Source organism: Bombyx mandarina, chromosome 25, assembly GCF_030267445.1.
Source record: "Bombyx mandarina strain Sakado chromosome 25, ASM3026744v2".
NCBI classification, from domain to species: domain Eukaryota; kingdom Metazoa; phylum Arthropoda; class Insecta; order Lepidoptera; family Bombycidae; genus Bombyx; species Bombyx mandarina.
In genome coordinates this window covers 675277-693176 of record NC_143231.1, presented here as the reverse complement: position 1 = coordinate 693176, position 17900 = coordinate 675277, and the positions used below count along the sequence as shown (strand labels likewise).

The 17900-nt window shown below is 36.8% G+C and overlaps 3 protein-coding genes across 9 annotated transcripts; 1 reads left to right on the top strand and 2 right to left on the bottom strand.

Annotated features, from left to right (window-relative positions):
• Positions 1-1296: 1296 nt before the first annotated feature.
• Positions 1297-4795, bottom strand: LOC114248418 (peptidyl-prolyl cis-trans isomerase D). Its single transcript, XM_028181652.2, has 3 exons — positions 4280-4795; positions 3235-3381; positions 1297-1614 (listed from the first exon to the last, which is right to left on the bottom strand). Exons 1-3 carry the CDS (start codon positions 4703-4705, stop codon positions 1318-1320), a joined length of 870 nt encoding a protein of 289 aa, XP_028037453.2. The 5' UTR covers positions 4706-4795; the 3' UTR covers positions 1297-1317.
• A 354-nt stretch (positions 4796-5149) lies between these two features.
• Positions 5150-12236, bottom strand: LOC114252621 (uncharacterized). The gene is made up of 5 exons (XM_089738550.1): positions 12205-12236; positions 11095-11164; positions 10117-10195; positions 9861-10029; positions 5150-6135 (listed from the first exon to the last, which is right to left on the bottom strand). The coding sequence occupies exons 1-5, from the start codon at positions 12234-12236 to the stop codon at positions 5766-5768; spliced, it is 720 nt and encodes a 239-aa protein (XP_089594676.1). The 3' UTR covers positions 5150-5765.
• Positions 11786-17800, top strand: LOC114248420 (uncharacterized). Of its 7 annotated transcripts, none has more exons than XM_028181655.2 (7): positions 11820-11990; positions 12566-12664; positions 13212-13377; positions 13573-14302; positions 14648-15185; positions 16990-17095; positions 17390-17800. In XM_028181655.2, exons 2-7 carry the CDS (start codon positions 12571-12573, stop codon positions 17613-17615), a joined length of 1860 nt encoding a protein of 619 aa, XP_028037456.2. In that variant the 5' UTR covers positions 11820-11990; positions 12566-12570; the 3' UTR covers positions 17616-17800. The 7 variants fall into 7 exon arrangements, with proteins under 7 accessions (XP_089594554.1, XP_089594553.1, XP_028037456.2 ...); XM_089738425.1 differs by having other exon boundaries at positions 11822-12071; positions 12566-12791; XM_028181654.2 differs by having other exon boundaries at positions 11841-12071.
• The last annotated feature ends 100 nt before the right edge of the window (positions 17801-17900 follow it).

Genomic DNA, 17900 nt, shown 5'->3' with positions numbered 1-17900 from the left:
CCTTCGCCATGAGGCAGCCGTAATAATAGTATAGGTATAACATAGTGAGCCCCGGTGACCCAATACCGCATCTACACTTAACTAATGAGAAAATAATATTCTATCATAATAGATGCAAGTCCTTTATTAACAAAGACAAGCTTTATTTACAGAGTGAGAGTTTCAATTTTAAGTGGCCAGTTTGAAGCGGCCTGCAACCTTCACAAGGCCATGTGATGACCTGTTTGATTAGTGATTTATTGTTACTTACGCGTCATTGTATGTATTTACAGTCGTGGTTCCTTCAGGAAAAGAGGGTGGTCTAGCTGGAAGAATCGGAGTAGAGTATACAGAGAAATTTAATTTCGAGAAAAACAATAATCATTGTTTAAACCCAATAGACACAGCCCACTTGAGTTTCTCGCCGGACTTTCTCAGTGGGTCGCGTTTTCGATCCAGTGGTAGATTCTGTGAAGCACTGCTCTTGCTTGGGCCATTGTTAGCAACACTTCCGGTTTGAGCCCCGTGAGCTCTCTTACACGTTAGGGTGAAGCTGAAATAGCCTCTCAAGGCTATCAGCATAGGTAGGATGTTTTTTTTGTTTTTGTTTAAAATAACTTATTTACACCATAATGGTGAGTCGGTAGCCTGACTAATCGGTAAACTAATTAGCTACTAATCAATAAGTAAAAAGCGCGCTAGTACTGATGGCCCCATCAGGTCACCCCGATATGTTCAGGTGGGAGGGGTGGACTCCTAAGGGATCGGAACAGAGCAAAAACCTATCTTCGGCCCCCAGCTCGGTGCGGGATGAGCTCCCCCGCTCCGTCGCCTACATCTGCGAAATGCTGGACTCGCAGAAGTCGGATTAACTAATGGATATCCTTAACGCGTGGTATATATTTAAAATATCCTTAATTTAATTTTATTATAACACATACATTCCGTCTATGATATAATTTTCCTTAATATTTCATTTAAATTTCCTTTAACGAAACAATGTCCGTGCTTTGTTCATTATGCGTTATAAGGGTCATACGGGCGCCTGTTCAATCAAATCAAATGAAATAAAAAAAAATTATTCAACATAAATGAAAGTACATACTTGTTGAACGTCAAAAAGAACTACCGCCAATTCACAAACACTGGCCTCCGCCCTGAGAAGAACTGGCAAGAAACTCAGCAAGCATGTCTTTTTTTTTTAAATATTAGATATTTTTTTTGTTACAGGAATATACATACAATGCGGATCCAAGCCAGTGTGGTAAGCCGTGGGATTGCTGTATTCACAGTTATGTACCAAATAAAATTTCATAAAACAATAAATAATATTTATTCTCATGAAAACATTTTCTTAACAACACTACTGTAATCTTCATTAATCCTATCAATTATCGGTTTCAAATGCCTTGATTGTTGTACAGCTGCTTTCTCGCCCGGCGTGGTCTGTAATACGCGCTGTATGTCTGCCCAGGCCTCCACATACATCTCCAGGCCGGTGTACGCCAGCGATCTTCTATATAGAGCCTTCACATTTTCTGGGTCATATTTAATGGCTCTATTACACAGGTCTAATGCTGCTTCGTATTCATTGTGTTGAAGTTGACAATGCGCTAAATTATTGTATAATTTGACCTGCAACAAAAACTTAATGACTATCAGAATTGCAGTCTTTAATCCCTTTCAATAGTATTAATGAGAGGTTATCAATCTTGAGCATTACTTTTTCTTGTTACATAGATTGTAGAACCGAATGTGATTATGTTGTTTAAGGACATAAGCAATGGGCGCAGAAAAGCCACAAAAAAAGCAATTAAAAAAAAGAACATATATAATAATAATAATGATAAGGATGGCATGTGACATACATAAAATATATACACACATATACAAATACAAATATAGATTGTAAAGCTAACTCTATGCCATCATATCGCATCATATCATAGAAGATGAAGGAGTCATTTCAAATGATTCCTGAGACGTCACATAGAATGTAAGGTGCAAAACATTCAACTTAAATAACAGATAAAGTTATCAAGAAAGAGCACACTGTGCATGCTCATTGTTCAGCATAATTATCTAATATATAAAATTCTCGTGTCACGGGGTGCGTGATTAAAGTCCTCCGAAACGGCTCGACCGATTTTCGTGAATCTTAGCGTGCATATCGGTCAGGGTTAAGGAACAAACAACATCTATTTTTCATCCCCCTAAATGTTAAGGGTGGTCTTAAATTTTTTTATTTATCTTTTAGACAAAATTTTTTGTTTTAATTTTTTTATGATACAGCATACAAAAATACATACAATCCTAAATTTTCACCCCTCTACGATCAACCCTTATTTTTTATTTGCTAATTAAAATCTTTAAATTTTTTTGCAAGAATTTTGTTTTTATTTTGTCATGACTTAGAATAAAAAATTTCATATTACTCTGAAATTTTCACCCCTCTACGATCAACCTCTATTTTTTATTTGTTAATTATAAACTTTAATTTTGTTGGCAAGTTTTTTGTTTATTTTGTCATGACTTAATATTAAAAAAAATTATATTATTTTCAATTTTCACTCTTATACAATCAACCCCTATTTTCCCATCCCGTTTTTTTTTTTTATTCTATGCACAGATCCGCAATGGCAATCAAATATTATAATGGTTGCAAGATGGCAATCAAATATTATAATTGTAGTACGATAAATTCTTATTCAGAGTTTATAATTTCAAGTTCCTTTAATTAGGATTTTTTTTAAATTCAATTTGATCTCCCGCCTTCCCCAGTCAACTACTGATCAACTATCAATCGATCAGTTATCCCCGCCAGGCGTCACCACTCATCCGGCAAATATCACGTAGTAGGGATGAGGACGAAGCCAGTCTCCTGTCTTACTTACTCACTATACATCATAGATTATACACTTAATATATTTGAGAGCTATACAATACTATACATTTTTCCATGTTTTTTTGGTTTTATTTGTGTATTAATAGTATGTTCAGTAGGTCTGAGAATCGGCTACTATCTATTTTTCATACCCCTAAGTGATAAGGGTTGTCCACCCCAAACATTTATTATTTATTTTGATTTTTTGTATAATATTTTTTTGGTTATGAGGTATTATGAGGTTGAATAAGGTTTTTTTTTTTTCCCTAGAATTTCCCTAGAATTCTTATTCAAGACAACACAATGTTTGCCAGGTCAACTAGTAATTTTATAATAGTAGTTAAAGAAATAAAAAAATTAACTAAAAGTACCTTAAGATCTGTAATTGCAACTGCTTTTTCCTCATCAATGATTTCAGGATCTATAGGTTCAATGGCTACAACCATCTTGAGAGCCTTACTGAATCTCCTGAATGCATCTAATATTCGCTTCTCTTTCACTAATTCTACACCTTTCTCCTGTGAATTATAAGTATAAAATCTGTCCTTACTAAGATCTTTAAATGGCAAAAACAGATTCAAAATCATTTTCTGGCATAGTTTGTCGTGCTATCTTGATGTTACAATGATTTTTATTTATAGTCTATTTGCAATTTGGACTGTGAACATCTTCTGTTAATTACGACACAACAGAATTATGTTAAATATGGATATTAAAAAAAGACAATTAGAGATGCCACTTCAGATATATGGGATGTTAAAATAATCATTGTACATGAGCATGCAGTACATCTTTGATAGGAATTAAATATGATTTTGAATTTATGGACGTGTTTTTACTTAAGTTAAAATTTTTAAATGTTGTAAAATCATAATACTCTCTGATACTACAGAAGTCTTATGAGCACTAGAAAACAATATCCACCTCTCACACCATTACCAGTGCATACAGGGGCAATGACACAGGTGGCACTCTGGTCCTGGGGTCCACACAAGAGCGCCCTAGCATATTTTCTCCCTTCAACAAAATAAGAACATTACTGACATTGTCTCTTCTGAAGAAACAGCAGACCAATACCAATCAGTGCAGTCCCAATATCGTAACATCAATTAGTACATATTGCTTAAAATTTTTTATTGCTTAGATGGGTAGACAAGTGGCTCACAGTCCACCTGATGTTAAGTGGTTACTGGAGCCCATAGACATCTACAACGTAAATGCGCCACCCACCTTGAGATATAAGTTCTAAGTTTTCAGTATAGTTACAACTGCTGCCGCTCACTTCAAAGCGAATCGCATTACTGCTTTATGGCAGTAATAGGCGGGGTGGTGGTACCTACCCGTGCGGACTCACAAGAGGTCCTACCACCAGTAAAATTTCAAGATAACAAGATACAAAATCAACTTACAGCTCACCTTGTGGTGTATAGAAGCTTCCATCAATCTCTCCCAGCTCCAGTCACTAATGAGCTGCTCTTCAGTCACTTCCTTCAGCTCTACGTCACACGAGATCTCCTTCACCAGCTCTCCACTACCATCCCTATACACCATGTTCGCTTCACAAGTTTCTCCGCTGCACATCTGCTGCAGAATTAACTCAAAGTCTTTGTCAATAAAAAAATCTGAATCGCCAACTAGTACGTTACCGTCGAAATTGGTGCTGAAAATTTTGCTTTCTGGTTCAATTTCACATTTCCCGAGATGGTTGGTGCAAGCTAAGTTTGTTATTTTAATCTTGCAACGAGAATCCTCGTAAGGAACTATTGTGTAGTCACCTGGATTTTTTAGTTTTTTGCTAATAACCCGATCAGGACGCGAACTTACTATAACTTCTTCTAGCATTTCAAATCAGTTTAGAGTGCAATTGTATCAAATATTTGTTTCGTTGCTTTACATTACTTTACAAATTACAAAATTGTACCAATAGTGCGTACGGTAGTGCATTCAAAGTTTTTTTAAGAGATTTTATGACCTGGTAACTTAAACCTTTAAGTCATGTCTTCTTTTAATAATTGTTATTCTTATTTTTATGAAAAATGAGAATAGGGAGTGAAATGAAGTGAGAATTTGAGACATTAATGAACTGGGATGAAATTAAATGAATTGAGATGATATGGGATGAAATATAATCTCATTAAAATGGTGGTCATTTACTGAGATTTTTTCAGTGGACTTTTTGGAGGATCATCCCATATCATCTCATCTCATTCCATTTCGTTTCGTTTTCATTTCATTTCACGTCATTTTCATATTAATCAACTTCATTTCATTTCATAATATCATTTTACTTAAAAAAAGTTGTCATTAAAATTAAAATAAATTTTAAATTAAAATAATAATTAAAATAAGACAGTTACGAGGTCATAAAATCCCTTTAAAAAAAAAACATTTTGTACGTGGACTTTTTGGCGGGAACGCGAGGAGTGAAGTTAAGTGATTTGTTTCTTTTTGTCTTTTTAGTGTTTCTTCAGTTTTAATTGTGTAATGAAGTAATGATCCTCCAAAAAGTCGACTGAGAAAGTCTCAGTAAATAACCACCATTTTATTGAGATTTGATTTCATAACATATCATTTAATTTAATTTAATTTCATTTCATTTCATATTATCATTTGCAGAGTTAATTACTACTGCATTAATCAAACTACTTTCTCAACTTAATTTATCTATACTGCCCCACGCTGCTAATTTAATTCATACTAACACTGATGTTAATAATGTTTTGTTTGTAGGTTCTCTTAATGAAATTACTATAATGATTATTACAAATTGCCGTGGCCAAAATTGTGTTTGTTTTGTCAATTATGCGCGTACGCTTAGCTAGTCCTTGGAGAAGTGACCGGCGGCCGCGCTCCCAGCCGCGAGCCGAAACCTCCCTCCCCGCGCCTCTCCACTGAGGGACGGCTAGCAATGTGCCGGAACATCCTCCGGGGCGTTGGAAGCTGTCGCTTCCAATGAAGACGCTGCTGGATCCAGTAATGGACATAAATACCGAGTGCCACGCCGGTACGTGCCCGTAGTAGTCCGGACGTCCGCCGCCCGAGCAACTCCGTCCTCTCCCGGGAACAGAGCAGTGATTCGTCCCACCTTCCAGTGCATGGGAGGAGCGTTTTCTTCTTTTAGGAGTACCAAGTCCCCTAATTGCAGCGATGTGCCAGGAGTTCGCCATTTTTGTCGGGCTTGCAATTGTGTTATGTACTCCAGCATCCACCGCTTCCAAAACAGTCGACGCAGGAACTCTAGGCGTAGAAATCTGTCCCTGGTTCTGTAGGTTCTGTCCGCAAAGTTTTCATTAGGATATGAATTTAATGGTCTGCCTATCAAAAAGTGCCCAGGGGTAAGAGGCTGTAGGTCATTTGGACTTGAGGATAAAGGACAGAGGGGCCGACTGTTTAAGATCGCCTCAATTTGACTAAATAGCGTAGCCAGCTCTTCGAAAGTTAAATGAGTCTGTCCCAACATGCGCTTGAGATGATATTTTGCCGATTTAACGCATGCTTCAACAAGACCACCGAAATGTGGGGAGTAAACCGGCTGAAAGTTAAATTTTATTCCTTCTCCGGAAGAAAAAGCCTCTACTTCGTCAGCACCGGTATTCAAAAAGTCACCTATCTCTCTTGCGGCTCCGACAAAATTACGACCTTTGTCGCAAAATAATTCATGGGGCTTTCCTCTGCGAGAGATAAAACGGCGTAAAGCTAAAATGAATGCGTCCTTAGACAGCTCGCTTACAGCTTCCAAATGTGAGCATTTATACTTAAGGCATACGAATAAGCAAAGATGACATTTTGTAATTTTACATCCTCTTCCTTTTCTGTCGGTAATTAAATATGGTCCAGCAAAATCGACAGCTGCACTAACAAAGGGAAAACCGGGCTTGACTCGCTGTTCTGGTAATGAACCCATGATAGGATTAAATGTCTTACCACTAATTCTCCTACATTTAACACATTGTCTCGTTGTGGTGCGAGCTAGATCTCGACCAGCAATGGGCCAAATGGATTCTCTAAGGGTATATAGCAATAGCTGTGGCCCAGCATGTAGAAGACGCAAGTGCTCTTGTTGAAACAGTAATTTAGTAAGCCAATGTTTGGCGTGAAGCAGCATTTGGTGACGTTTTTCAAAATTATAAGAGGATAAAGTTAAACGTCCACCTACTCTTAGAATGCCTTCACTGTCCAGAAATGGATTCAGTGATATTAAAGAATTTTTTGAGTTAAGAACTCCTTTGGAGCGTAGAAGGTTTATTTCCTTTGAGAAACTATCAGCTTGAGCCAAATAAACGAGTTTTCTAAAGGAACGGGCTAGTTCTTCAGGCTGTAAAATACCTACTTTCTTATTGCGTGAGTTTCTGCAATTATAAACAAATCGCTGCATGTAGGCGAATGTACGTTGCAAGAATTTCAATTTCGAATATTTGCTAAAATCGATAAGTAGTGGTTGTTTGTTATTTTCATCGACGCCTTTATTTGTTGTGCTAACATGAACTTTAATTTCTGGCAATTCATTCATGTTAGCATTTCTCGACTCGTAGGACGGCCACAAAGATTCGTTCTGACTTAAAAAGGTAGGGCCCGTCCACCATATATCTAAAGTATCATTTTTGATTGTATCTACGCCGCGTGAAGCTAGATCAGCAGGGTTGAGGTGAGTGGGAACATGACGCCATTCCGAGTCGTTTGTTAGCTCTAAAATCATTGCGACTATATTAGCAACAAAGGTTTTTAATTTGTCGTACCTTGCACCTAACCATGCTAAAGCTATAGATGAGTCAGTCCAGTATACCTTACGAGCGATTACACAGCGCAGGGCGTGTACCACAGCGTCTGCGAGCTGCGCGCCCAACAGACAAGCACACAGTTCCAAACGCGGGATTGTCGTGGGTTTAACACTGGCTACCCTGGCCTTAGCGCTTAAAAGCCTAACAGTGACGTCACCTTGTGCATTTGTAGATTTTAAGTAGATGCAAGCAGCATAAGCCGCCTGTGAAGCATCACAAAAACAATGCAATTCAATATGACTAGGTTCCTTACATAAAACATGCCTAGGAATGCGTAATAAATGAAGATGCTTCATGTTTTCAATGAACAATAGCCATGACTGCCTGATTTCTTGGGGTGCTGGTTCGTCCCAGTCAACTTTTTCAATCCATAATTTTTGTATTAATATTTTAGGTTTGATTGTAAAAATACTTAATATTCCAAGAGGATCAAAAACTTTACATGATTCAGATAATATAGAACGTTTAGTAATTTTGGCATTGCTGCGATAATTTGTAGGAAAATGTATTATATCGCTTCTAGGATCCCAACCTACACCCAGCGTGTGAGATGATGAGCTAATAATAAGTTTTTTCTGAGTATTTTCATTATTTTCCAAAAGTGACGATAAATTTGAACGGTATTTCCTTAAATTAAAACACCCGGCAGCGAGAGCACTTTCAACTGATTTTTTTATATACATTAACTCGTGTTTGCTATCACTTCCGGTCAGCAAGTCATCGACTACAAAATCGTTTTGAATAATTTTTTTAATCTTATTATCGCTGCATTCCTCGCCAAGCTGCCACAAACAACGAGTGCTTAAAAAGCTTGAACTTGTTAAGCCGTACGTGACGGTGTTAAGTCTAAATGATTTTATTGGCTCTATATTGTTATCGCGCCATAAAATCATTTGCAGGTCCCGATCACTCTCTTGCACCTTAATCATTCTATACATTTTTTCTACGTCGCCTGACAGTACATAAGTATACTGACGAAACCTGATTAAGATATTAAATAAAGAATCTTGAATATGTGGACCTGCAACTTGTAAATCATTTAACGAATAACCAGAAGTGGTTTTAGAACTTCCATTAAAAACGACGCGTAATTTCGTTGATTCACTAGTAGGGCGAAAAATTGGGTGATGAGGAATAAAGAATGATTGCTCAGGAATTAATTTACTAGACTCTGATAAATGGCCCAAATCTTTATATTCTTTTATAAAATGTGAGTACATTTGTGTTAGATTAGCATCTCGTGTTAACCTTTTCTCTAAGGATAAAAATTGTTTTTTAGCAAAATTATATGAATTCCCTAAGCATTCTGGTTCTGCCAGTAGAGGGAGCTTCACATGGAAACGTCCATCCTCATCACGGTATGTATGTTTTTTAAAATGATTTTCACACTCAATTTCGTCGGCAGTTAATATATTTTTCTTTATAGGAATTTTCTCTAATTCCCAATTTTTTTTTAAATCATTGTGCAGTGAATCGTTGGACACAGTATCCTTGTCTGAATTAAATGACACATGATTACATTGTACGCTATTAATATTACTAGTTTTGTTTGGTACAAAAGGTCCGGACAATATCCAACAAATTTTGATTTTAGTGCGGTGGGTTGATTTGGACCAAAATCTAATCTATCAGATTCAATTAAATGGCAAAATAAGTCAGCACCTATGAGCATATCTACTGGTGCAGAGTGATTAAAATTAGGATCGGCTAACTTAATGTTACTAGGCAAGCTACATATTGATGCATCGAATGTATTGTTAGGCAAATTACTTGAAATTTGAGGTAACACAAAACAAGAAATATCTGCTTCAAAATCGGTTTGCTTTGACCTCAACTTTAAAGAACAACGTTGCATAGTATTAGATAAAGGCTGATTACCCACACCTACAATAGCGAGCCTGGATGGCTGAGGAGTCAAGTTTAATTCATTTTTTACCTTACTGGTTATTAAAGACGTTTGACTCCCGCTGTCTAGCAGCGCTCAAATTGTTAGACGCTTATTTGAGCTTGAATTATAAACTTCTATTAACGCTGTTGAAAGCAATACATGGTTGTTAACTGAGACTGACATACTCATGACATTGTCATCATGATCCCCCTCAACCTCATTTTCTGTTGTAGTTATGATCGCGTGTGTGTCGGAAGTACTTACAGCCTGAGAACCCCCCTTGTGCAACAGAGAATTATGTCGCTGTTTGCAAGAAGAACAAGGGCGTAACCTGCATTGACGAGAAGAGTGACCTTCGCGCAGACAGTTGAAGCACAGCTTCAACCGCACCACATCGGCGATACGCTCGTCAACCGGCTTTCCCAGGAACGAATCACAGTCGTACAGGCGATGGCTGCCGTTGCACAGAACACACGCCACAGAAGAAGACGCAGACGAGGCTTAAGCTCTTTGCTGAATCGCGTTGCTGTTGCATGTTACATAACGCATGCAAATGGTGGCTTTTGAGATGCTTGATGTTATTATACCTCTCGCAAAGAAGCTCCCATGCCACCTTATAGTTGGCCGAGCTAATTTCCAGGTTGCTGATAACGCGAGAGGCCTCCCCTTCAAGATAAGAATTTAAATAGTAAAACTTATGTATTGGTTCAATTTTATTGTTTTGATCAATGAGAGAACAAAATGAGTCGAAGTTCCAACCATTTAAAGTAGCTGCCGTCGAAATTTGAAATCTTTATGACGGGTAGTTTAAATACCATGGAATTGTGATTATTATTACAATTATTGGAATGAGAACTGCATTCAGAATGATGAGATCCAGATGGCGCATTCTTTTCTAAAATACACTTCGTTTTTGCAATAAGTAAAGAAAAGTCAGACTCAGTATTTTCTCTAATATCTAATTCACCATCTAGGTCCTCTGAATTTAAGGTCTCAATCTGCGCTTGAATGTCATCGAAAATTGTGAGCATATCTCGGAAGCGTTCAAACCTTTGTTCGATTAAATAATAATCGCTTCGCGAGATTGACGTCTCTTCAGTAAATGCATTCAAAAAATTCTTATATTTGGTGACACGACCCTTAACTGAGCTACGTTTATTGTTTAAATCTTTTAAATCGCTATTTATACTGATTTGTGGTGCGTTTAATGAAAGCGCACTCCCTAAAGGGTATTTAGTATCAGATTCACCGCCCCTAAACATATTTAGTTACTTATATAACAAAACTGAACCAAAACAAAATAAAAATATATTTAAAAAAGTTTAATAATAGAGAAGCTAAGTATTCTTAATTGTAAATAAGTTGCAATTAATTTCAAAAAAAGTACATATATTGTTTAATAATGTGAGATATATTAATTATGAAATATAATGGTAAAACACAGTGGGCTGCACGGCAATAGCTGAATAATTGCGATAGACAGGGATATAAAAGTGGCAATGCTATTCAGGCAAACGAGATGATAAAACAGCCGTGAAGATAATTAAAATAGATTTAAAGCATACAGACAGGCAGGGACTGGGCACTTCCTGGCTAAGCTGTGGCTGCGGCGCGTAGACTTCGCTGACCGGCGGGCTTCAAGCTGGATAATATGCCGTCCTTATTGAGATCCTTCCCTCTGCACTCCAAATTGCATAGCGCGATGTCTGGAACCTTCTATTGCGTCGAGCGGCGATCATACGCTCCGTGCGTAAAGGTCACGCAACGGTCGTAGCGGGTCCGAGGTCCGTGCGCTTTTGCTTAGCGTTTCGATATCGTTAATCACGTCGGGGTCACCAATGTTTTGTTTGTAGGTTCTCTTAATGAAATTACTATAATGATTATTACAAATTGCCGTGGCCAAAATTGTGTTTGTTTTTTTTCAATTATGCGCGTACGCTTAGCTAGTCCTTGGAGAAGTGACCGGCGGCCGCGCTCCCAGCCGCGAGCCGAAACCTCCCTCCCCGCGCCTCTCCACTGAGGGACGGCTAGCAATGTGCCGGAACAATAATGGCCAACATGGACACTCCTTCGTTTTTTATTATTCATAAGCTGTAAATAGCATAGAGTTAGTATTTTAGTGGTATTTTAATGTTAAAGTTGGAGGTACTTATTAACTCCATGGTAAATAATTACAAAAAACGTCAAAATAAAAATTCGCTCCTCGCGTTCCCGCTAAAAAGCCGCTCTGGAATTGGGTATTGCAATCTTCTGCTCATGATAAAAAAATTAAAGTGACTGACCATAGATTATACACTTAATTTAATTTAAGTGACTGACACTTGACATTTGTAATTGGGAGCCTGTTTTTTTTTAAATATTACGTTTGTTCATATATCTCTGTTTATTACAAAAATAATAAAAATAAATTAAAGTCTTGGTACATATATAATACTAAACAATCCCTATATTAAATTTTAAGGTAACTTTGACCACAACTTTAGACAAAAAAAAACACAATAAAGACAGAATAATTAATAGTCTTAGAATTTTTCGCCTAATGGTAAATAATGGTTATGGTATTACTTAAAGTAAATAGTTACTTATAAATTAACTTTTCTAATCATTACATTTTGTTGTTATGTAATCACCGATAGCATGAAGTGAAACTAGTAATAAATTGATAATAACATAACCTAAAAGGATTGATTTGATAACGTAAGGTCATTGTTGTTCACTTCTGCTCTTAGACGGCGACATAACTTGCGTAACCAAGACGAGTATCCTTCCAGCCCAACATTGTCAGGTTGGCTAGTCTACAGACCGTTGGGTCGTTTCGTGACAAGGCGACCTCCTACCCTCCTAGCAATTAGGGACATCCCCTGCGCCCGTCATGGCTAGAACCCAGACGATTCAAAAGCGAATTGACATTATCAAGGCCAAGCTGGTCTGTGGACTTTCAACCCGACTGAAGAATTGACTAAAATTGTGGTGTTAACATCTTCAAAAATAGATGCACAATTTTACATTTTGATAGTGTTATGTTTATATTTTCAGTTGTAATGGCATTATTATTGAAGAGCGTTTGGAGAAACGCACTACGCAACACTCCAATTAGCCAAACAAGACGACACACTAGAAGTCTAACATCGAGCTGTAATTGTTATTTTTCTTTTTTTCGGAACGAGTAAATGTTTAAGGGTCTGAGACTTAAATGACAATGATTATTAGAACTGTAGTGGAGTCATATAAAGTGATGCGAATGTGCTAGTGTTCAAAACCTGTAGGTATATCCTGCAATATGTTTCCAAATGCATAACTACCATATAAAAATTCAAACACAATCTATTATTAGTGGTATAGCAAAGTCGTAACGGTTTGAAGGGTGGGCCAATCTCTATACAAATACTTCAACTTTGTGTTAAAAACTTGAGATTGTTAGCTGCATTGATTTTGTGATATGAGTTTGGGCTACTATTTAACACTAGATTTTCTGCAAGCTACTAAATAATAATAAAAAAATAGTGTAATGTAAAACTAGCTGATGTCAAAAACCTATAGTTGTCTCCCACTGACTATGCTCACTTCTAGCTGTAGCTATGCCCTTGAGTTCGATTATGCTGTAATGGCTGTATCACCCATGGGATCTTTTTTCAAATGAGTATTCCGCTATGTTCTAATAAATCAAAAAACTTATTTAAAGTAACTGAAGTGAAACATACAAAGACACCAGATCCCACAATGATGAGTTTGAAGAATGCTGTAACTCCTGGTGATGTTATGGGCTTAGTTCAGTCAAATTTACCACAAATGACTGATCAGCATATGCTGCAGGCATTAAGAAGTCTCTTTCAATTACAGAAGAACAGGTATGTTACTTCCTTTGGCTAACTAAAACAATGCGCATATTGATGGAAGATTAATACCATAATTCTATTGTACTAGAGCACTAATTACTATCCTTTCGTTAGTGGATCGTTCTCATGTAGGCTACCATAAGATAATGGTATCATCAAATTACAAAGTACCAGTAAAACACACCTGATGAATTTAAAAATTTTCAGCAATATTGAAAACTCTGAAGCGGTCATCAAGGATCCAGCATTCGGATTACTCTGTCAGCATTTCAAGAAGCATGCTCGACAGCTTGACGTCAACGAAACAATTGAAGCAATGAAAGTTCTATCATACCTTGGAGTCTCTGTGAATAGTCTAATAGTCCAAACCCTATTACAAATCATAAGATGCGAGATAAACTCTATTGGCATTCGACAGATAATATTCTTAGATTTTATTTTGCATCGATTCAAAGAGAAAAATCATTTAGTTGAAGCTCTCAAAATGGCTTTGCCATTAGCATTTCAAATACATCTACCCTTAGAAATTGATAACGATGATATGCAGTTACTCAAAGATATGTTAGCATACTGTTGCCACCACAATCTTCCAGATCGTTGTATCAATAATGTTGTAGCTGGCCTGTTGCTCCATGACCAAGATCCTGCGAGTGCCAGGTCCATTGTCATGTATTTAAGTTATGTGAATTGTACTGAAGAGGTTTACCCTACCAGGGCTAATTTGCTCAAAGGTTGCTTTAGTGTACTGGCTGAAAATATGGACGATTTACAGTACAATGAAGTTGTGAAGGTGGCTAGTAGAGTAAAGAGTCGTATATTGGATAAGCACCCTGAATTTTATCATGAACAAATGCTGGATGCTATGGGTGATTATGTAATTAAGCACAAGGTGGGTTTTGAGAAGGCATTGCTGATTGCCAGGATATTTTCGAGGATAGTAAGTATCTTTTAATATTTTAAACTAGAAAAGTATATTTTATAATGGAATCGAGAGATAAGTCACAATGCTGTTTTCCACCTGTTATAACTATAAATAGGCAACTACCTGCCTGTACCTTGGCATTCCTAGTATCCATGGGCAATGGTAACTGCTTGTTTTTTAGTTGTCATCAATGTGCCCTGATTATCTGCATTGTGTAGATGCTGTAGCAACTGATCAAGCCAATATATCGAAGTCTCTAGTTTTTTTTCAGTACCAGTTAATATTTCTTGACTATCCGCATTTCTCTGTGATTAACACTTTTATTTTTTATAATAGAAAGGATGTTATAATTCTTTCCAGGCACACACCCACTTAGGACTCGTCCAGTACCTCTGCGAACTGGCAGCATCCAGCCCCACAACTTTATCAGAAGCTCGCACCAACATACTCTTTGGCTTCATCAACTGCCTATCCAACATGAACTACATTCCACCGCCCCTGCAGTGGCAAGAAATCCAAAGACAGATAACCACTAATGCTGTTCTAGATGGTAACAACTCCATATTACCCTGGCCTAAGGTGTGCCTTGAACTGGCTTCGCTAGGGATCTACAAGGACAAAGTCATAAAACATGTGTTCTCAGAGGAGTTTTTAAATGACTATTTCAGTAGAGATCACAATAAGATATTAGATTACATGCAATTGTTTATGCTCCATATAGCAACAAAGACTTTACACGGTGTGGAATATGAGCTCTCTACTGATGTAATGAAGGAAACTATAGCCATGTATCCCGTGTCGCCCCTCACTGATGATGTTGAGGTATATCTGGCTAGAGGTTTGGGGGCTCCTGAATATGTCACCAAAAATGTTATAATGCCGTGTGGAATCATTAGTGGTGAGTAATTATTCATTAGTAAATTGGCCAATGATGTCACAGATGACATTTTAAATTATTTTTTTTTTTATTGCTTAGGTGGGTGGACGAGCTCACAGCCCACCTGATGTTAAGTTTAAGTTACTGGAGCCCATACACATCTACAACGTAAATGCGCCACCCACCTTGAGATATAAGTTGTAAGGTCTCAGTATAGTTACATGGTTATAGGAGTCCATAGATTGTACAAAGTGGGTTTCCGGAACCACTTAAAACCCGGTCATTAATTCTTCTACTATATTCATCTATCCAAGCAATTAGTAATATCATGCAATAAAAATCATTTTGCAAATTCATTTTGTGTTATCACTGGTGGTAATTTTTATTCCTTATGGGTGAACGAGCTCATGGCCCATGTGGTGTTAAGTGATTACTGGAGCCCATAGAGATCGAAAACGTTAATGCCGTCACTCATTTTGAGACATGAATAATGACGTAAATTATAATTTTACAAGCTTGATTTTTAACACAATGTTATTCGTTCTTCAGGAAAGTAATTTTTGAACGTGTGTTAAGTGCGTATTTCATTAAAAAAATTGGTATCTGCCTCCTAGTAAAGCTACTAAACCAATTATTGACTTCGACCTCCTGTCAGATAGTGATGTCTGCGTCCAACTATCGAAAGCCATCTAAATACCTATTTAAAAACTAAAACAATCAAATAAATAAAAGTTAAAGGACAATGCCCAAAAGTGGGCCAACTTTATGTCAAAACTATTTGTACTTGAAAAACTATGCCTTATTTTTTCACGTTGTTTAGTTTATGTATCAACATTTCTTTCAACCTGGCATTGTTTTCCAAAAAAATAAATTACTTAATTGATAACATCCCAAAACTATCCATGCCATAGTTTTTAAATTCGCCAATAGGCAAAGGGCTTAGCCCATACAGCCTTATAGCAAACCTATATGCTGTCAAACGAAAGAGTTGTTTGTGACTTAAACAACAAATTAAAAAAAAATAGCTAATGCTTATAATTCACAGGCTTCTTAGTTTATTTTTGTTCAATTCAATATTTATTGTAATAATAATTATTACTTAAAACCATGAATTATTTAATATTTTTAGATATTAATTATTCCATTAGTAAAAATATCAATGGCCTACCATTACTCTATTCTTATTAATATGATCAGAGAGTTTTGGCAGCAACCCGAGTGAAGCGTCACTTAAATTTTTATTTTAATATTTTTTTAATAGTTTGTTGTGTATAAAAGGTCTGCGTAAGCTCATGCTCAGTCAATGTGGTATTCGTCGAGTTGACGTCAAAACTCCCAAAAAGCAATAAAAAGAGATGACAGACTAGGCTGTATAGGCTACGCTCTTTGCCTGCTTATTGGTGAATTTAAAAACAACAACAACAATATCGTTGCCGGCTTCCGGATTTTCATTTCATTTTATTATTATTATGAGGATATAATAATAATAAAATGTACGTAAGGGCTTATTTCTAGCAACATAAACCACAATTAACTTATTTAATACTGTAAATAATTATGAGAGCGATTATTGATTTCGAAGAAAACAATTAACAACTTAATTTTAGCTGCAGAAAAAAACAGATTTCTCTTAAGCCTGGGTGAGAATATAAAAATCGTTTTCTGAATATGAAACGATATTTCTTTGTCTATCAAATTAAGTTAAAACCATCATGACAGGACAACTTTTTTTAGGGGCCCAAACGCCTATAGAAAATGGGCATTGTCCTTTATTGTATAGGTAACAAGATTTATAAGATTTTAAATAAGATAATAATGTTTACAGATCTGTTAATATGCCTGAAGGGAGGATATCCCGTTACGATAAACCGAAATTGTACCGACACGAAAGTTCATTTCGAACAGTTACAAATTCCGTCAGATGCACTTGTGTAAGTACCTATACAAAATGTTTACTTCATACAAACATAATCTTCGACTTCAATTAATTTGTAAACACCGGTTGCACGCACGAAAAAGTGTCACGTTCTGCCTGAGCCTGCAAGCGAGAGCACGGAACAAGCGACAGAGGCACAATCGGCCTAAACATTAGCTTGTGACACCTTTATCTCTCTTCTTGTGTGACGTCAAAGCTAGCAGATCGAATAGTTCTGCTACTGACCTTATCACGTAAACCTATCGTCCGTAAACCGACTTTACAGAAAACCATTTTTTTTTTCTTTCAGAGTGTGCATTCTAAATTTTAAAGAAGGCTGCTACTCAATGAATAGCAATCGTCTCCGAGGCAGCTTTAGACTCATCTTAGATATTTTGGAGAAACAAGGCTACATAACCGTCGGCGTTAATGTATCGCAGTGGTTAAACTCGCCGGGACACGAGCGAACCCCGTACTTGATGAGGGAGATCGGCTACAAATGCGGGGAAATAGGAATAAAACTATCGGCTACGTGATGCCGGAAAAATAAACTTGACATTGACCTGTGATCTCGTTTAACTTTGGATTGAGGAAAAATGTGGAGTGCACGTTCTGTTGTGTTTCTTGTTAAAATTTTCGCCAGTGGAATAGATTTAAAAAGAGAACTGTTTCTTTGTATGTCTTTAATTGGAACTGACAATTAAATTGGTATTTATTATTAGTACAGCCTTTTTATAAAAAACCCTCTTCAGGATCATTAGCACATATGTTTACGTTTTTTTTTATTATTATTATTTTTAATTTCAATTTACGCTAAATGG